Source organism: Oncorhynchus nerka, linkage group LG27, assembly GCF_034236695.1.
Source record: "Oncorhynchus nerka isolate Pitt River linkage group LG27, Oner_Uvic_2.0, whole genome shotgun sequence".
Taxonomy (NCBI): Eukaryota; Metazoa; Chordata; class Actinopteri; order Salmoniformes; family Salmonidae; genus Oncorhynchus; species Oncorhynchus nerka.
The window spans coordinates 85,623,558-85,640,559 of NC_088422.1; the positions used below are offsets into that span (position 1 = coordinate 85,623,558).

Consider the following 17,002-nt stretch of genomic DNA (forward strand, 5'->3'; position numbering starts at 1 on the left):
CCATCCAATTGATGCCAGATTTTCATACAAATATAAAAAAATCTGCATAAAGAAAATGGGACTTCTTGTGGATAAAAATCAGTGTGATGACGTAGTGCACACAAAATGTACTTTTTCGCTTAAGTTTTCAAGTTCATTGCGTTTCCAGTGCATTTTCAACTCTACCAATAGTTTTGTCACAAAAACTGTGCTCTTGGCACATGTGCTCAAGCCAACAGCTCACAGATACATTGCGGGTAGGCTAGTCTACATGATAAGATTATGGATAAGAGTGAGAATATTTGTATTTGTCAAATGGCAGTTAAGCATCGATCATCATGTCTCCGGAATAAGACCCTCGATATTTAGTGGAAAGAAGCATCAAGCTTATTGTGCACTTTCACAACTTATTTCATCTGTATTCGAATCAACTACATGGTTTCCTTGTAGAGTCGTAGTGGGAGGACCTCACACCATATCATCATGTGACTCCAAGTTTATATGATGGTTATTATATCAATATTTGCGCATAAAGGTGCTTGACCGACATTTCTTCCATAATTTATTTTATCGAAACAAAAAGATCCCACCATGTCGAACAAACAATTTATCTGTTGGCTTTTATAAAATTGTACCAAAACCTCTGTTTCTATCACAGCTATCTTGACTTTGTATTTATACTGTATGACTTAACTCGCATAAAAACTGGATGGAAACTTGTTATTGGCTGCAGTGAAAAGGATTCCTTTGAAGTGTTTCTATGCTACAATATTCAGTTGGATAATGCGGCCAGGTACACATCCCCTTTAAGAGTTCTTCATTGCCCTCCTGTGGACATAACCGGTAAGGTTGTTTTACAGTTTCAAGCTGTTTTTTATTTTTATATGGCAGGATCAGTGAGAAAGGATCTCACCAACGAGAGCCGACAAAAATATGGAGCGATATGCAACAGGAGACAAGACGAGAAGAAGCCCGACTTTACCGCATGGATTTGAATGTTTACATGCTAACTAAATATAGCCTGTAAAAAATAGTTGTAGCTGTTACAGTCGACCTGCCTGCCTAATCAGAGGACCAGAATCGAAAGCAATGTTTTTGAGATCGAGAGAGTGGATTATGTTACATGCTGATTTGGATAACCCTCGCGCTGCAACGGCAAGATCTTTCCTACACTTGTTGAAATTACATTTCGAAATCTTCTCCACGAGGGAAAGTATTCGCTAATGAAAACATTGCTAACAACTATATTTGGGCAACGTTAGCAAATATTGTTTTAGTTTACAAATCTTTAGCCAACGTAAGTTGCGCTTCTCTTCTGCTGTTCGTGTCGCGTTACGCGGTAGCTACTGTACGAGCTTGCTGCGTAGCTGTAATTTTTATCGAACATTTTTATACACTGCATAAAATGACAGTTTTGATAGCTTTGAAGAGGTTGAAGTACTTATTATTTGTTATTTAGCTACGCGTGTTGCCTCACTTGACAATGCATTGCTGGATACGTCCTCATAACGTTACTATTTTAAGCTAAATTGTTAATGAAGAAAATGGAAGTGACAGGTAGCTAGCTAGCACTGGCACTCTCTCACGCTAGCTAGTTAACATAACTAGCTACTGATTGAGTTTCAAACAAGTTGTTGGCTTATTAGTTTAACTAACTATTTACAAAGGTAAATATTTTCCAATGCATTGACAATACGCTGGGATGTATAGAACTCAATAACTTCGGTAAGCGTTACCTGCTGGCACCGTAAACACATATTTTGGAATGTGTTTGTTTACAAACACTTGTCAGCTGAACTGTTCACTATTGTTAACTTATGTGGCTATCAAGCTAACGTTAGCTAACACCGAAAATTTGCCAACGCGACGATTTGAAGCAGCACTGATGGATTCGCTAAAAGTGGACTGACAATCAAAACCACACTCTCTATATTTGTGCCCCAAGCACTCGCTTTACATTTTTTAAGTAACATTTTTAAACTGTGCGGCCCACACCATGTCCGGATCCCCGGGCTCGGGTGGCTCAAACCCCAGGAAGTTCAGCGAAAAGATAGCGCTGCACAACCAGAAACAAGCAGAGGAGACGCTGGCCTTCGATCAGCTTATGACAGATCTCACTGTCTCAAGGGTAAGCAGTTCCCTGTCTATAAATATCGAATTATTAAGTGTGATTTATCTGTGCATGAGTGGTCTCAAGCTAGATAGGAATGCCATGTTTAGTTTGATCAAGGAAGTTGGGCAGGCAAGCCAGCAGGGTGTGAATGCTCTCTGCTGTCAAGCAGCGGGGCACCTGTCAAACTTGTGTCACAATTCATTGAGGTTATGGTTAGGCAGGTTACTTCGAAATAAGGCTAGCTGTTTAAAAAAAGAACCATATGGCTATTGTTTACTATATAACTACAATGACTGTAGTTAACAATACGGTTTTTAATACTTACAAGGATAATCCTTAAATCAAAGTTGAATTCATCAGTGTTGTTTGGAAATATATTTAGCCTAAACAGGGGGCTATCAATCAATGGGTGATTAGTGGATGACAGTTCACACTCACTACTTAGACATAGGTCAGCATTGATCACTGCCGTGTGTGATGTGAACAGAAACACCACCAGTAAACATTCTTTCTGCACCACCCACTCTTGCACTCATCAGCCTATTTTTGAATGAAATGATTGGTTAATAACCAGCCAGCTGCTGCATATTCTTCTATGAGTCATCATTAACAGCAATGTGTTGTTGTCATATGATGTATAGATGGCAATTGTAATGGCGCCTCTAATTTTGCCTGCACAATAAACTGTGACTTAACTACATTCCCCTGTAATCATCCATTTGAATATACACTCAAGAAGTGAGGTCTTCGGTCCTGCCTTTTCTGCACTGAATGGGACCCAAACTGCAAATAATGTGCCGATCTCATCCATTTAACTGTTTATTAAATTTTCATTTTAGTCATTTAGCAGACGCTCTTATCTAAAGCAATTTACAGCTACTAATGTTAACGTAGCTACGGTAACATTGAATTGGGCAGTCCTTTACATTTGTGTGGACAATTTAATTCTAAAACACCCATGCCCAGTTTACTGTGTTAGGCTGCATCAAGGTCTCAAATCAATCCCCTCTATTGTGAACGAGCAACTCTCACATTGCTTTACAGTGGGACATACACACAGTCATGCTTCTCTTATCTTCAATTGAGCCCTCGAGGGCTTTATCTCCTGCATGTATCTTAATGGAGTAAAAAGGCAGAGTTATTGGGGGCGTTGGGTGACTCATTCCTGGTTTTGCTCATTGTTGGTAGCCTGCAACCGTTGGATTTTGGCAGGTCGAATATAAAGATTACAATGGCATCCATGTATTGGGGACTTATTTGTTGAGGAATGTAACTGTTTTTCTGGGTGATTTGTGAGGTTTTAATTGCACTTCCCAAGACTGTGTTTTAATGTGTGTGTTAAATCAAATGAATGGCCAAAGCTTGCTGGGAACCATGTGTAGACATACCAGCCCCGCCTCATCTGCTAAGTACTCATAACAAGTTCACCATGTGTATCCAGCTAGATGGGAAGGAAACTTCTTGTGTGTCTGATTCATTTGAAATGTACCAGCTTTGCATCCAATGTCATGTTTTTCTTGTTGCCGACTACTTCTGAGACTATTTTAATACCAAACAACTAGCACCACAGCTGCTATGTAGGGACACTCTTAGGGACTTACAGTCATTCTTCTCACAACTCCACACAGATGGAATCTACAAGGGTAGCATTTCTTGCAGTTGCTACATTAATTTTAGACTTTAATGATGTGTATTAGGGTAGAAATCCAATAGCGATTTACATTTTTTTAATGTAGTTCTTTACCAAATATTGTGATTTGACAAAGGTCATAACTCTTGGTATAACTTTTGGAATCCTAGAAATAAAATGACTTGTATTAAGAAGCAGAGTGGAAAGCAGAATCGTTTGTTTTAGAATAGAGGATGACCGATTATGATTTGTCAACGCCCATACCGATTATTGGAGGACCAAAAAAAGCAGATTTTCTTAAAATATATTTTTTAATTTTTATATATATAATTTTATTTATTTGTAATAATGACAATTACAACAATACTGAATGAACAACGAACACTTATTTTAACTTAATATAATACACAAATAAAATATTTTTAGTCTCAAATAAATAATGGAACATGCTCAATTTGGTTTAAATAATGCAAAAACACAGTGTTGGAGAAGAAGGTAAAAGTGCAATATGTGTCATGTTAGCTTTTTACATTTAAGTTCCTTGCTCAGAACATATGAAAGCTGGTGGTTCAATGTTCCCAGTTCTTCAATATTCCCAGTTAGGAAGTTTTAGGTTGTCGTTATTATTGGAATTATGACTCGTCGACTATTTCTCTCTATACTATTTGTATTTCATGTACCTTTGGCTATTGGATGTTCTAATAGGCACTTTAGTATTGCCCGCCTAATCTCAAGAGTTGATAGGCTCGAAGTCATAAACAGCGCTGTGAGTCAAGCATTGCTAAGAGCTGCTGGCAAACACAGTAAAGTTTGAATGAATGCTTACGAGCCTGCTGCTGCCTACCACTGCTCAGTCAGTCTGCTCTATCAAATATCGAATCAGACTTAATTCTAATATAATAAACACAGAAATACGAGCCTTTGGTCAGTAATATGGTCAAACCAAGAAACTAATTTCGAAATCAAAACATTTATTCTTTCAGTGAAATACAGAACTGTTCCATATTTTATTGAACGGGTGGCAACCCTAAGTCTAAATATATGCTGTTACATTGCACAAACTTCAATGTTATGTCATAATTCTGGAAAATTAGTTCGCAACAAGCCAGTCAGCCTAAACTGTTGCATATACCCTGACACTGCGTGCAATAAATGCAAGAGAAGTGACACAATTTCCCTAGTTAATCTTGCCTGCATGAATTTCTTTTAACTAAACATGCAGGTTTAAAAAAATATATATCATTTTGTGTATTGATTTTAAGAAAGGCATTGATGTTTATGGTTAGGTACATTTGTGCAATGATTGTGCTTTATTTGCGAATGTGCTTTTGTTAAATCATCCCTCGTTTTAGCGAAGTAGGCTGTGATTCGATGATAAATTAACAGGCACCGCATTGATTATATGCAACGCAGGACAAGCTAGATAACTACATATGGTTGATGATATTACTAGGTTAACTAGTGATTATGTGAAGATTGATTGTTTTTTAAATAAAATACGTTTAATGCTAGCTAGCAACATACCTTGGCTCCTTGCTGCACTCGCGTAACAGGTGGTCAGCCTGCCACTCAATTTCCTCATGGATTGCAATGTAATCGGCTTCCAAAAATGCTGATTACCAATTGTTATGCGAACTTGAAATCGGCCTTAATTAATCGGCCGACCTCTAGTTAGGCCAAATGCAGTCAACCGATTGTTCCAAACAGAACAGCAAGCAAACTTCTAGTGAATCTAACAGCGAGGACGAGGAACTGTGCCTCATAGTCCGCCCCATCCCGCATGCGGTATCGTTACTACAGCCTCAAGCTCATTACCATAACGCAACGTTAGCGATTTCTAAAAATCGCAAATGAAATGAAATAAATATGCCTGCTCTCAAGCTTATCCTTTTCTTAACAATCCTGTCGTCTCAGATTTTCAAAATATGCTTTTGAACCAGAGAAAATCAATAATTTGTGTAAGAGTGGTGATGGCTAGCTTAGCATTTAGCGTTAGCATTTAGCACGCAACATATTCACAAAAACCAGCCAAGGAATCAAATAAAATAATTTACCTTTGAAGAACTTCAGATGTTTCAATGAGGAGACTCTCAGTTACATAGCAGATGTCCAGTTTTTCCTGAAAGATTATTGTGTAGGACACATCGTTCCGTTTTGTTACTATGCATTTGGCTACCGAAACTAACCGAAAATTCAGTCACCTACACGTCGAACTTTTTTCCGAAATAACTCCATAATATCGACTGAAACATGGAAAACGTTGTTTGAATCAATCCTGAAGGTGGTTTGGCATATATCTCTCCATTGAAAGCCCAGTCCTTGAAGCAAGCTTTGTTCTCTGATTCTAATGGAAAAATACTGGGACCTGACTTTTGCGCACCAATTGCCACGCAGACACCAAGCGGGACACTTGGCAATTGTAGTCTCTTATGGTCAATCTTCCAATGATATGCCTACAAATACGTCACAATGCTGCAGAGACCTTGGGGAAACAAGATAAAGTGTCCGTTCATTCCTGTCGCATTCACAGCCATATAAGGCTATCATGGAAAACGTAGCCTCAGAAATCCTGTTCATTTCCTGGTCGGTCAAACATCTTGGTTTTGCCCGAAGCATTTGTTCTAGGGGACTCACAGTGAAAATCTTTGCAGTTCTGGAAACGTAAGAGTGTCTTCTTTCCAAAACTATCAATTCCAAGCATATTCAAGCATCTTTTCGTGACAAAATATTGCGCTTAAAACGGGCACGTCTTTTTATCCAAAAATGAAATACTGCCCCTATAGGACTAACAGGTTATTAAGTGACAGAGGCGGCTCAACGTCCCCAGTGTCTGGCGCGTGAAGTCATTAGCTCTGCTGGTTGGCTACTCCATAGCAACCTAGCGGTGCCAAAATCGCTGGTCTGCCCTAGAAAGCCTGTGTCAATTACGATCGCCAGAACGGCCAAACCAGAAGAATTTAGGTGCCTGTTTTTGAGCTCTAAAATGTGTTTTATTTTGATCAAGTCCCAATGGTGAATAGTTATAAAGTTCGCTACAAATCAAGATATTTTAATTAAACAGTGATCCATTCTGATTACTACATTTGTTGTCACACAGGACCACGTGCTGACAGACAATCACGGGCCGGCAGGCTACGAGGATGCTCGTGCCCTCATGCACGTGTCTCTCAGGCAGGATGAAAACGACTTACATCGACCATAATCCTTTGCTAGTTACGGTCACTTTCACTTAATTTCTTTATATTTTTTATACTTCCAGCTTAATGCGCTGTCGGGAGTTTCCATAGCGATGACGTCATCCATTCCTATCACCATCTACTGGTTTTAATGTCTATGGGAGGCACTTGGTGTGTGTGTGGGATGCAGCTGCAAGAGGAGAAAAAAAATGGAGTAAACTATAGCAAATGTTACAAGTGGCTGAGATGTTTCAGAATATAGCATGCGATATAAGTCTCTTGTGATGTGGATATTGCACATGTCAATATTGCGATTTTGATGTGATCTACACACAATACCATGACGACAAAGAAAAATGTTGCTAGTTTATTTAAAAGAAACATTATATTTACATAAGTATTGAGACCCCTTACTCAGTACTTTGTAAACGCTGCCAAAGGTGCTTCAAGTCTTCTTGGGATAACGCTACAAGCTTGGCAGACCTGTATTTTTGGGAGTTTCTCCTGTTCTTTTCTGTAGATCCTCTCAAGCTCTGTCAGGTTGGATGGGGAGCATCGCAATACAGCTATTTTCAGGTCTCTCCAGAGATGTTTGATTGGGTTGAAGTTTGTGCTCTTGCTGGGCCACTCAAGGACATTGAGACTTTTCCTGAAGCCACTCCTGTGTTGTCTTGTTGGAAGGTGAACCTTAGCCCCAGTTGAATAACCTGCTACAGAACGCTCAGGACTTCAAGGATCTTTCTGTACTTTGCTCCGTTCATCTTACCCTCAATCCTGACTAATCTCCCAGTCCCTGCTGCTGAAAAACTTCCCCACAGCATAATGCTGCCACCACCATGCTTCACCGTAGGGATGGTGCCAGGCTTCTTCTACCTGAATGCCAAGCATAACATCTGATCTTGGTTTCATCAGACCAGAAAATCTTGTTTCTTATGTTATGAGAATCCTTTAGTTACCTTTTAGGAAAGCCCGCTTGGCGTTTTATCTTGTGCCTTTTTATTGAGGAGTGGCTTCTGTCTGGCCACTCTACCATAAAGGCCTGATTGGTGTAGTGCTGCAGAAATGGTTATCCTTCTGGAAGGTTCTCCCATCTCCAAAGAGGAACTCCAGAGCAACCAAAAGGCTCTTGGTCACCTCCCCGATCAAGGCCCTTCTCTCCTGATTGCTCAGCTCTAGGAAGCGTGGTGGTGGTTACATACTTCTTCCATTTAAGAATGATGGAGGCCACTGTGTCCTTGGGGACCTTCAATACTGCAGAAAGTTTTTGGTACCCTTCCCCAGATCTGTGCCTCGACACAATCCGTTCTCTGAGCTCTACGGACATTCCTTCCACCTCATGGCTTGGTTTTTACTCTGACATGCACTGTCAACTGTGGGACCGTATGTATATAGGCAGGTGTGTGCCTTTCCAAGCCATGTTCAATCAATTGAATTTAGAACAGGTGGACTCCAAGTTGTAGAAACATCGCAAGTTGTAGAAACAGGAAGCACCTGAGCTCAATTTTGAGTCTCAGAGCAAAGGGTGAATAGTTAGGTTATTTCAGTGTTTTATTTTTAATACATTTTAAAAAATGTCTAAACTGTTTTCACTTCATTATGGGCTATTGTGTGTAGATTGATTGATTTGAATTACATCCTTTATTATACAATGGATTTAACATAACAATGTGGAAAAGTGAAGGGGTCTGAATACTTTCCGAATGCGCTGTATATACAAAAATATAAACACAACAACAATTTTACTTCGTTACAGTTCATGTAAGGAAATCAGTCAATTGAAATAAATGAATTAGCCCCTAATCTATGGATTTCACATGACTGAGCAGGGGCGCAGCCATGGGTGGGCCTGGGAGGTCATAGGCCCACCCACTTGGGAGCCAGGCCCAGCCAATAGTAATTTGTTTTTCCCTACAAAAAAGGGCTTTATTACAGACAGGAAATACTCCTGTTTCATCAGCTGTGAGGGTGGTTGGTCTCAGATGATCCCACAGGGGAAGAAGCCGAATGTGGAGGTCCTGAGCTGGCGTGGTTACACATGGTCTGCAGTTGAGTCCAGTTGAACGTACTGCCAAATTCTCTAAAACAACGTTGGAGGAGGTGACTTATGGTAGAGAAATTAACAGGTGGAGGGATAACCTTAGCAAAGGAGAAATGCTCATTGATAGTGACAAATCAACAACCTAAAACTGTCTCAAACACAGGATTAAAACAAGCTTATATTTTGGGTTCTGATTGGGTACGACAGTTGAACTCCACTCATGAAGCATATATTCTTCAAGATATATATGTATATGTATATACTGCACAAAATTATAAACTCGTGTAAAATGTTGGTTTCATGAGTTGAAATAAAAGATCCCAGAAATGTACCATACGCACATAATGCTTATTTCTTGCCAATTTTGTGCCGAAATTAGTTTATATCCCTATAGTGACTAGGCTAAACCAATGCTTCTATAGACGTCTAACAGGCTTGTTGTTTGTGACCTGTTAAACATGATTCCTAATGTCCATATTGACCTACTTCTTCAGATGTGGAGAATATCAATAACATCTCATTCATTCCCCCTTCTCTCCTCTTCCACCCTTCAGTTACATTTATCCTGTACTGTGGATTGGGAGCTGACAATGGTTGCATTCATTAGGCACCAAACAGCAGAGAACTTGAGTTAAACAGTGAGGTATTAACTGCACTTGTCAAAATAAACGCTTTGTCATTTTCTGTTGAAAAGCATTTCAAAATGTTTTGTTGTGCCCTAATGAACAAGGTCAAAGGCAGCTGTTAAGAAAGCCCACCTCCACGCAATCACAAGCTGAATTGAAATATCTCTTGATTTGATTCATTTTCTGCCTCCTGAAACATGAAGGTACACATGCACAGAGTTAAGAAAACTAACATGATCTCCTGGGAAAAAATATAAAGGTTCCATTCACATTATTTCCATACCATCACTTCACAATGTCTTCTTTTATGAGAGGCCAGAGTTTGAAATGGTCGGTTAAAGGAGATGTGGTTTGGAGGCTACTCCGAGTGATGTTGCCTGTAAGGTATGAACTGTTGATGACCCGTGAGAGACCGAGGCCCAGTGAGTGGGTTGCAGTTGTCAGAGTCCATGAGACGCTGCCAGAAAACGTCTGTAATTAAAACTCACTGTTTCAACATTCACAACAGGCCACTACAGGCTGAGTTGAAAGTGCTCGAGTGGCTCTGTGTTTGGGTCTGTTTTAGGGCTGGGAATTGCCAGGGACCTCTCGCAATACAATATTGTCGTGAAATGTTGGTGCCGATATGAATTACAATTCTATACAGTGAGCTCAAAGTATTGTGACTGGGACACTTGCCAGAACAGCATAGGCAGATGGTATAGAGTACAGTATATACATATGAGATGAGTAATGTAGGGTATGAAAACATTATATAGAGTGGCATTGTTTAAAGTGGCTAGCGATACATTTAATTACATCAAGATGGCAAGATGCAGTAGATGGTATAGCGTACAGTATATACATATGAGATGAGTAATGTAGGGTATGTAAGCATTATATAAAGTGGCTAGTGATAAATTGATTACATACATTTTTCCATTATTAAAGTGGCTGGAGTTGAGTCAGTATGTTGGCAGCAGCCACTCAATGTTAGTGATGGCTGTTTAACAGTCTGATGGCCTTGAGAGAGCTGTTTTTTAGTCTCTCGGTCCCAACTTTGATGCACCTGTACTGACCTCGCCTTCTGGATGGTAGCGGGGTGAACAGGCAGTGGCTCGGGTGGTTGTTGTCCTTGATGATCTTTATGGCCTTCCTGTGACATCGGGTCACTACTGTTCCATCGATGTGGATAGGGGGCTGCTCCCTCTGCTGTTTCCTGAAGTCCACGATCATCTCCTTTGTTTTGTTGACATTGAGTGTGAGGTTTCCTGACACCACACTCCGAGGGCCCTCACCTCCTCCCTGTAGGCCGTCTCGTCGTTGTTTGTAATCAAGCCTACCACTGTAGTGTCGTCTGCAAACTTGATGATTGAGTTGGAGGCCACGCAGTTGAGTGAACAGGGAGTACAGGAGAGGGCTGAGAACGCACCCTTGTGGGGACCCAGTGTTGAGGATCAGTGGGGTGGAGATGTTGTTACCTACCCTCACCACCTGGGAGGCGGCCCGTCAGGAAGTCCAGGACCCAGTTGCACAGGGCACAAAAAGTGCTGTAATTTTCTAAATGATTCACCCGATATGGTGTAAATACCCTCAAATTAAAGATGAGTCTGCACTTTAACCTCATTTGTCATTTTATCATTTCAAATCCAAAGTACTAGAGTACAGAGCCAAAACAATTGAAAATTGATACTGTAACTTTATTGCAATTTGATGTTCCAAACATATTGCTCATGCAGAGGGACGAGAGACCCATGAGAATACTTTTTGATCAGTCATGGAATTAAGTGCTTAAAACAAATTGGCTCCCTTTTTGTTAAAATATGGAGAACATGCTATGAAGGAAAAATGTTTTTGGTGCAGGTACAGCCAACTAGTGCAAAAATCATATTGCGATATTGTCAAATAATATCCCAAAATGTAAACTAGCGATTTTTTTTTTTTTTTTTTTTTTTTTTTTTTTTTTTTTTAATTTAAATTTTGCACCTCACTAGTCTGTTTTCCCACCACTGTGCATAGTAGACCTAGGCTATTTCACTGAATGGTCAAGGAGTTTGCCAGCTAATGTGGATAATGCATAGGGTAGTCTACATGTAGGCTTATACAGATTTGTCTGTTTCTACTGAAAGCAAAGTGTTCATGTGTCTTTATAAAGATATTGTTGCACACTCTCTTTAGGAAAGTAAACTAGCAAAGTGTCTTCCTGCTCTGTGAAAAGGTCTACACCGGTGCTTCGTGGTCTGCAGATGCTTTCGACTTCTCCTATGTTGTTCATCTGCAGTTTGTCACTAAGGCCCTCGTATAAGTTGTTGTGGAAATGGATTTCCTCTTTTAACCCATGGGAATAATGTCACCGCAAGGTCTTTGACATTTTGTCCCTCTGTGCCATCTTTATGAATAGTATTATTGGATACTCTGAGGCGCTGGAATGTGTGTTCTGTTTATGATGGATATATTTTTGGGTTGTCTTGTTGCATTATCCCGTCCTCCGGAACCCCATTTGTTAAGCACTGTTTTACCCGATTGGCTGGGAGTATTTAAAATAGTCGTGCATTTTGTCTTTGGTGGGACAATCTTGTGATAGGTCATTTTTTATATTAAGGTGTGGTCTATGCCAAGTTAGGCTATGACCATGTTAGGTAGGCTACCTATCTGGGAAGCTGGGATAAACAGACATGAGATTGCTATGCATTAAGGGGAAATTCCCTCTCGAGTTGATCTTGAGGGGATGTTGGATTCAGAACAGATTGTGGTTTTTAAATGCTCAGTCCAACATAGGTCTGGGCGATTAATATCAAATTGATTTCAATGTATGTTTAGTCCGACGTTCCAAATGCTTATATCGCAAGATTCAAGGTATAAAAACAAATTCTCCCCAGTTTTTGACTGTCTTTTTGGTCTTGTCTCCTTCTGTGCTGTGTTCACTGCACTTTCCCACTTCTACACAGACACCAAGACCCTCCCCCTGCCACTCAAAACAAAGACTAAAGAACACTTCTTCCTCACTGACAACAAGCAGTTTAAACTCTCTTTTTGCATTTGAGGTTTGGTCCTACAGAATCGGTCAAATGGACACCGAAACGCTTAAACTTCGTACAATTAAATAATGAAAAATGTTCTAACGATACCCTTTTTATGTCTCAACTCCCAAAATGTAGAATAGAGCAGACCCTACTAAAATGAGAGTCCCAATAAACATGATTTTGTTGAATGTAATGCAGCATTGCGGTACCAAATACCGCTAGCAGCATTTTAGCAACAGGCTGTTATGTGCTAGCTGTCTGGTCTGTGTTTTTATAAATGTGCAGTGAGTATACAAATACAGATTTCTATAAGAAATTGGCAACTCCTTCTGATTCTTAGTAATAAGCATCTTATCCCGGTAGGCCACTTGATTTCAATATCTAAACAAAGTGAACAGTTTGTTCAAACAGGTGGAGATGGACAGGAGGGTGTATTCAGAACAGTTCAACTGTTATACCATGTTAGCAAGCAAATACACCCAAGTTGGCTAGACTTGAAATATAAAGTTTAGGTGGCTACTCATTAGCACGTGATTGTTTGAGACCTGTATTCATATTTTATGACTGCTACAAGAAGTTGGGCACTATTGCTGAAATGTGCATATTCTGGTAAAATGTCTAACAACATTGCATTTTCATAGACCGACTTGAAAGCCAGATCAATGATTATTGCAAAAAAAAATGCAGATGAAACTTTTGATGAAATTGGGTCTTTATGGTTGTGGAAGTCATATATTTTTAGCCAAGGTATAATTTTACAAGCCGTGAATTCATTAGATTATGCCTGACTGTTTGAAATGGGGTGTTTTGACCATAAATTGTGGAACAACGCTTTATTTAGAGAAAGTTAAAGTGTCTGTGTGTACAGTTGTGGGCAAAAGTTGAGAATGACAAAATATTAATTTTCACAAAGTCTGCTGTGTCAGTTTGTATGATTGCAATTTGCATATACTCCAGAATGTTATGAAGAGTGATCAGATGAATTGCAAATAATTGCAAAGTCTCTCTTTGCCATGCAAATGAACTGAATCCCCCAAAAAACATTTCCACTGCATGTCAGCCCTGCCACAAAAGGACATAATTTCAGTGATTCTCTCAGTAACACACGTGTGAGTGTTGACGAGGACAAGGCTGGAGATCACTCTGTCATGCTGATTGAGTTCGAATAACAGACTGGAAGCTTCAAAAGGACGGTGGTGCTTGGAATCATTGCTCTTCCTCTGTCAACGATGGTTACCTGCAAGGAAACGCGTGCCGTCACCATTGCTTTGCACAAAAAGGGCTTTATAGGCAAGGATATTGCTGCCGGTAAGTTGCACCTAAATCAACCATTTATCGGATCATCAAGAACTGCAAGGAGAGCGGTTCAATTGTTGTGAAGAAGGCTTCAGGGCGCCCAAGAAAGTCCAGCAAGCGCCAGGACCGTCTCCTAAAGTTGATTCAGCTGCGGGATCGGGGCACCACCAGTACAGAGCTTGAATGGCAGCAGGCAGGTGTGAGTGCATCTGCACGCACAGTGAGGCGAAGACTTTTGGAGGATGGCCTGGTGTCAAGAACGGCAGCAAAGAAGCCACTTCTCTCCAGGGAAAAACATCAGGGACAGACTGATATCCTGCAAAAGGTTCGGGGATTGGACTGCTGAGGACTGGGGTAAAGTCATTTTCTCTGATGAATCCCCTTTCCGATTGTTTGGGGCATCTGGAAAAAAGCTTGTCCGGAGAAGACCAGGAGAGCGCTACCATCAGTCCTGTGTCATGCCAACAGTAAAGCATCCTGAGACCATTCATGTGTGGGGTTGCTTCTCAGCCAAGGGAGTGGGCTCACTCACAATTTTGCCTCAGAACACAGCCATGAATAAAGAATGGTACAAACACATCCTTCTAGAGCAACTTCTCCCAACCACCCAGGAACAGTTTGGTGATGAACAATGCCTTTTCCAGCATGATGGAACACCTTGCCATAAGGCAAAAGTGATAACTAAGTGGCTCGGGGAACAAAATATTGATATTTTGGGTCCATGGCCAGGAAACTCCCCAGACCTTAATCCCATTGAAAACTTGTGGTCAAGCCTCGAGGCGGGAGGACAAACAAAAACCCACAAATTCTGACAAACTCCAAGCATTGATTATGGAAGAATGGGCTGCCAAATGCCATCATTTATGTGGCCCAGAAGTTAATTGACAGCATGCCAGGGCGGATTGCATAGGTCTTGAAAGAGAAGGGTCAACACTGCAAATATTGACTCTTTGCATCAACTTCATGTAATTGTCAATAAAAGGCTTTGACACTTATGAAATGCTTGTAATTATACCTTAGTATTCCATAGTAACATCTGACAAAAATGTCTAAAGACACTGAACCAGCAAACTTTGGAAATGTAATATTTGTCATTCTCAAAACTTTTGGCCACGACTGTATACACACAACTGTTCAAAAGTTTGGGGTCACTTAGAAATATCCTTGTTTTTGAAAGAAAAGCACTTTTTATCAATTTAAAATAGCATCAAATTGATCAGAAATACAGTGTAGACTAGGAAATTGTAGCTGGAAACGGCAGGTAAAAAAAAAATTGAATATCTACGTTGGCGGAGAGGCCCATTGTCAGCAACCATCACTCCTGTGTTCCAATGGCACGTTGTGTTAGTTCATCCAAGTTGATCATTTTAAAAGGCTAATTGATCATTAGAAAACCCTTTTGCAATTATGTTAGAACAGCTGAAAACTGTTCTGATTAAAGAAGCAATAAAACTGCCCTTTAAACTAGTTGAGTATCTGGAGCATCAGCTTTTGTGGGTTCGATTACAGGCTCAAAATGGCCAGAAACAAATGACTTTCTTCTGTCACTTGTCTTTCTTATGTAACATTCCATGCCAGAAATTGCCAAGAAACTGAAGATCTCGGACAACACTGTGTACTACTCCCTTCACAGAACAGCGCAAACTGGCACTAACCAGAATAGAAAGAGTGGGAGGCCCCGGTGTCCAACTGAGAAAGAGGACAAGTACATTAGTGTCTAGTTTGAGAAACAGACACTTCACAAGTCCTCAACTGGCAGCTTCATTTAAACAGTACCCTCAACACCAGTCTCAATGTCAACAGTGAAGAGGTGACTCCCGGATGCTGGCCTTCTAGGCAGAGTTCCTCTGTCCAGTGTCTGTGGTCTTTTGTCCATGTTAATCTTTTCTTTTTATTGGCCCGTCTGAGGTATGGCTTTTTCTCTGCAACTCTGCCTAGAAGGACAGCATCCCGGAGTTGCCTCTTCACTGTTGACGTTGAGACTGGTGTCCATCTGGTTTTTAGCCATATCGCTCAGCCTTAGTCCAACATCAGTGGTCTTCTCTTTTACTTTGTAGACAGACATTGGCTCATCTTACACCTGCAAGCAAGATGTTGCCGGCTTGTCAGACACACCGAGAGAGAACAGCTTTCCCTGGAGCTCGAGCCACGTGTTCAATTTGAATGACATTTAATCACAACAAGAGCTAAAGGTCTCCTGAATGTCCCTGAGGCTGTATAGTGTTAAATTAAACCTAGCTTAGCTCCTTGTCAACTATTTTACTGTCCTCTCTTCTCTGAGAGTTCCTCTTCTGTGTAAACCCATTGATTGCATCAAATGAGGTCAGTCTTTGAGATTCAAATTTTGTCCTTTGGTTAGTGTGAGGAAGAAATGCCCCACGGATTTGCCTTTTCCTGATCAGAATTGATAATTGGAACTGTTTACCTTAGCCGAACAAACCATGCTCTGTGTGGTCCCTGAGTTGGTCCTGTGTTGGAGGAGCACAGGGTCTGTATCCACAAAGTGTCTCAGAGTAAGTGCGCTGCTCTAGGATCTGTCCATATAGCCTACTGTTATTCATTATCAGCACTCCTACTCTGAGACACTATGGATAAGGGGCCCGGTGTGGAGACAGGCTGCTATACCAGACTAATTTCTATGAATTGGTGAATGGATAGGTTACAAAACATTTGCTTCTGGGGGTTCCCTTTAATGAACAGATGTATTCTCCAGAACCTAGACTACGTCATTGGACAGAAATGACACCTCCCCACACCCATGAGCAAAAGCGTAACCTAAGTATTGTTTGTCTAAAACCTAAGGATTTCTGTAATTTCATTAAATAAGAAATTGATAGTATATCATGTATATGAACCATACAGCCAACATTGAAGGCAATGTTTGATTTGAACCAATAAACTAAACCAGCAACACAACTTCCATTGTCTTATTTCTCTGATGTGCAACTTTCTGTCACTCTTGCTGTCTTGTACATATTAGCCCAGGGGTGACCATTGGCCAATCTTAGTCATGTAGGCAGGAGTAGGAGAGGAGTCGATGCTGGGCTGGAGCAAAATAAAGCGGAGGGCATGCTAAACAACTGGTGTTTTCTTTAGCGCGGCTGTGCTGTGGTCATAGGTACAGGGCGGAGCAGAGTTTAAA

At 40.6% G+C, this 17,002-nt stretch overlaps 1 protein-coding gene across 4 annotated transcripts in view; it reads left to right on the top strand.

Annotated features, from left to right (window-relative positions):
• The first annotated feature begins 837 nt into the window (after positions 1-837).
• crtc3 (CREB regulated transcription coactivator 3) overlaps positions 838-17,002 on the top strand; it is a 91,565-nt gene continuing 75,400 nt past the window's right edge. For all 4 annotated transcript variants that reach the window (XM_065012173.1, XM_065012175.1, XM_065012174.1 and 1 more), the window contains exon 1: positions 838-2,107. In XM_065012173.1, coding sequence (XP_064868245.1) covers positions 1,976-2,107 — 132 coding nt within the window. In that variant the 5' untranslated portion in view covers positions 838-1,975. The remainder of the gene's footprint in view (positions 2,108-17,002) is intronic.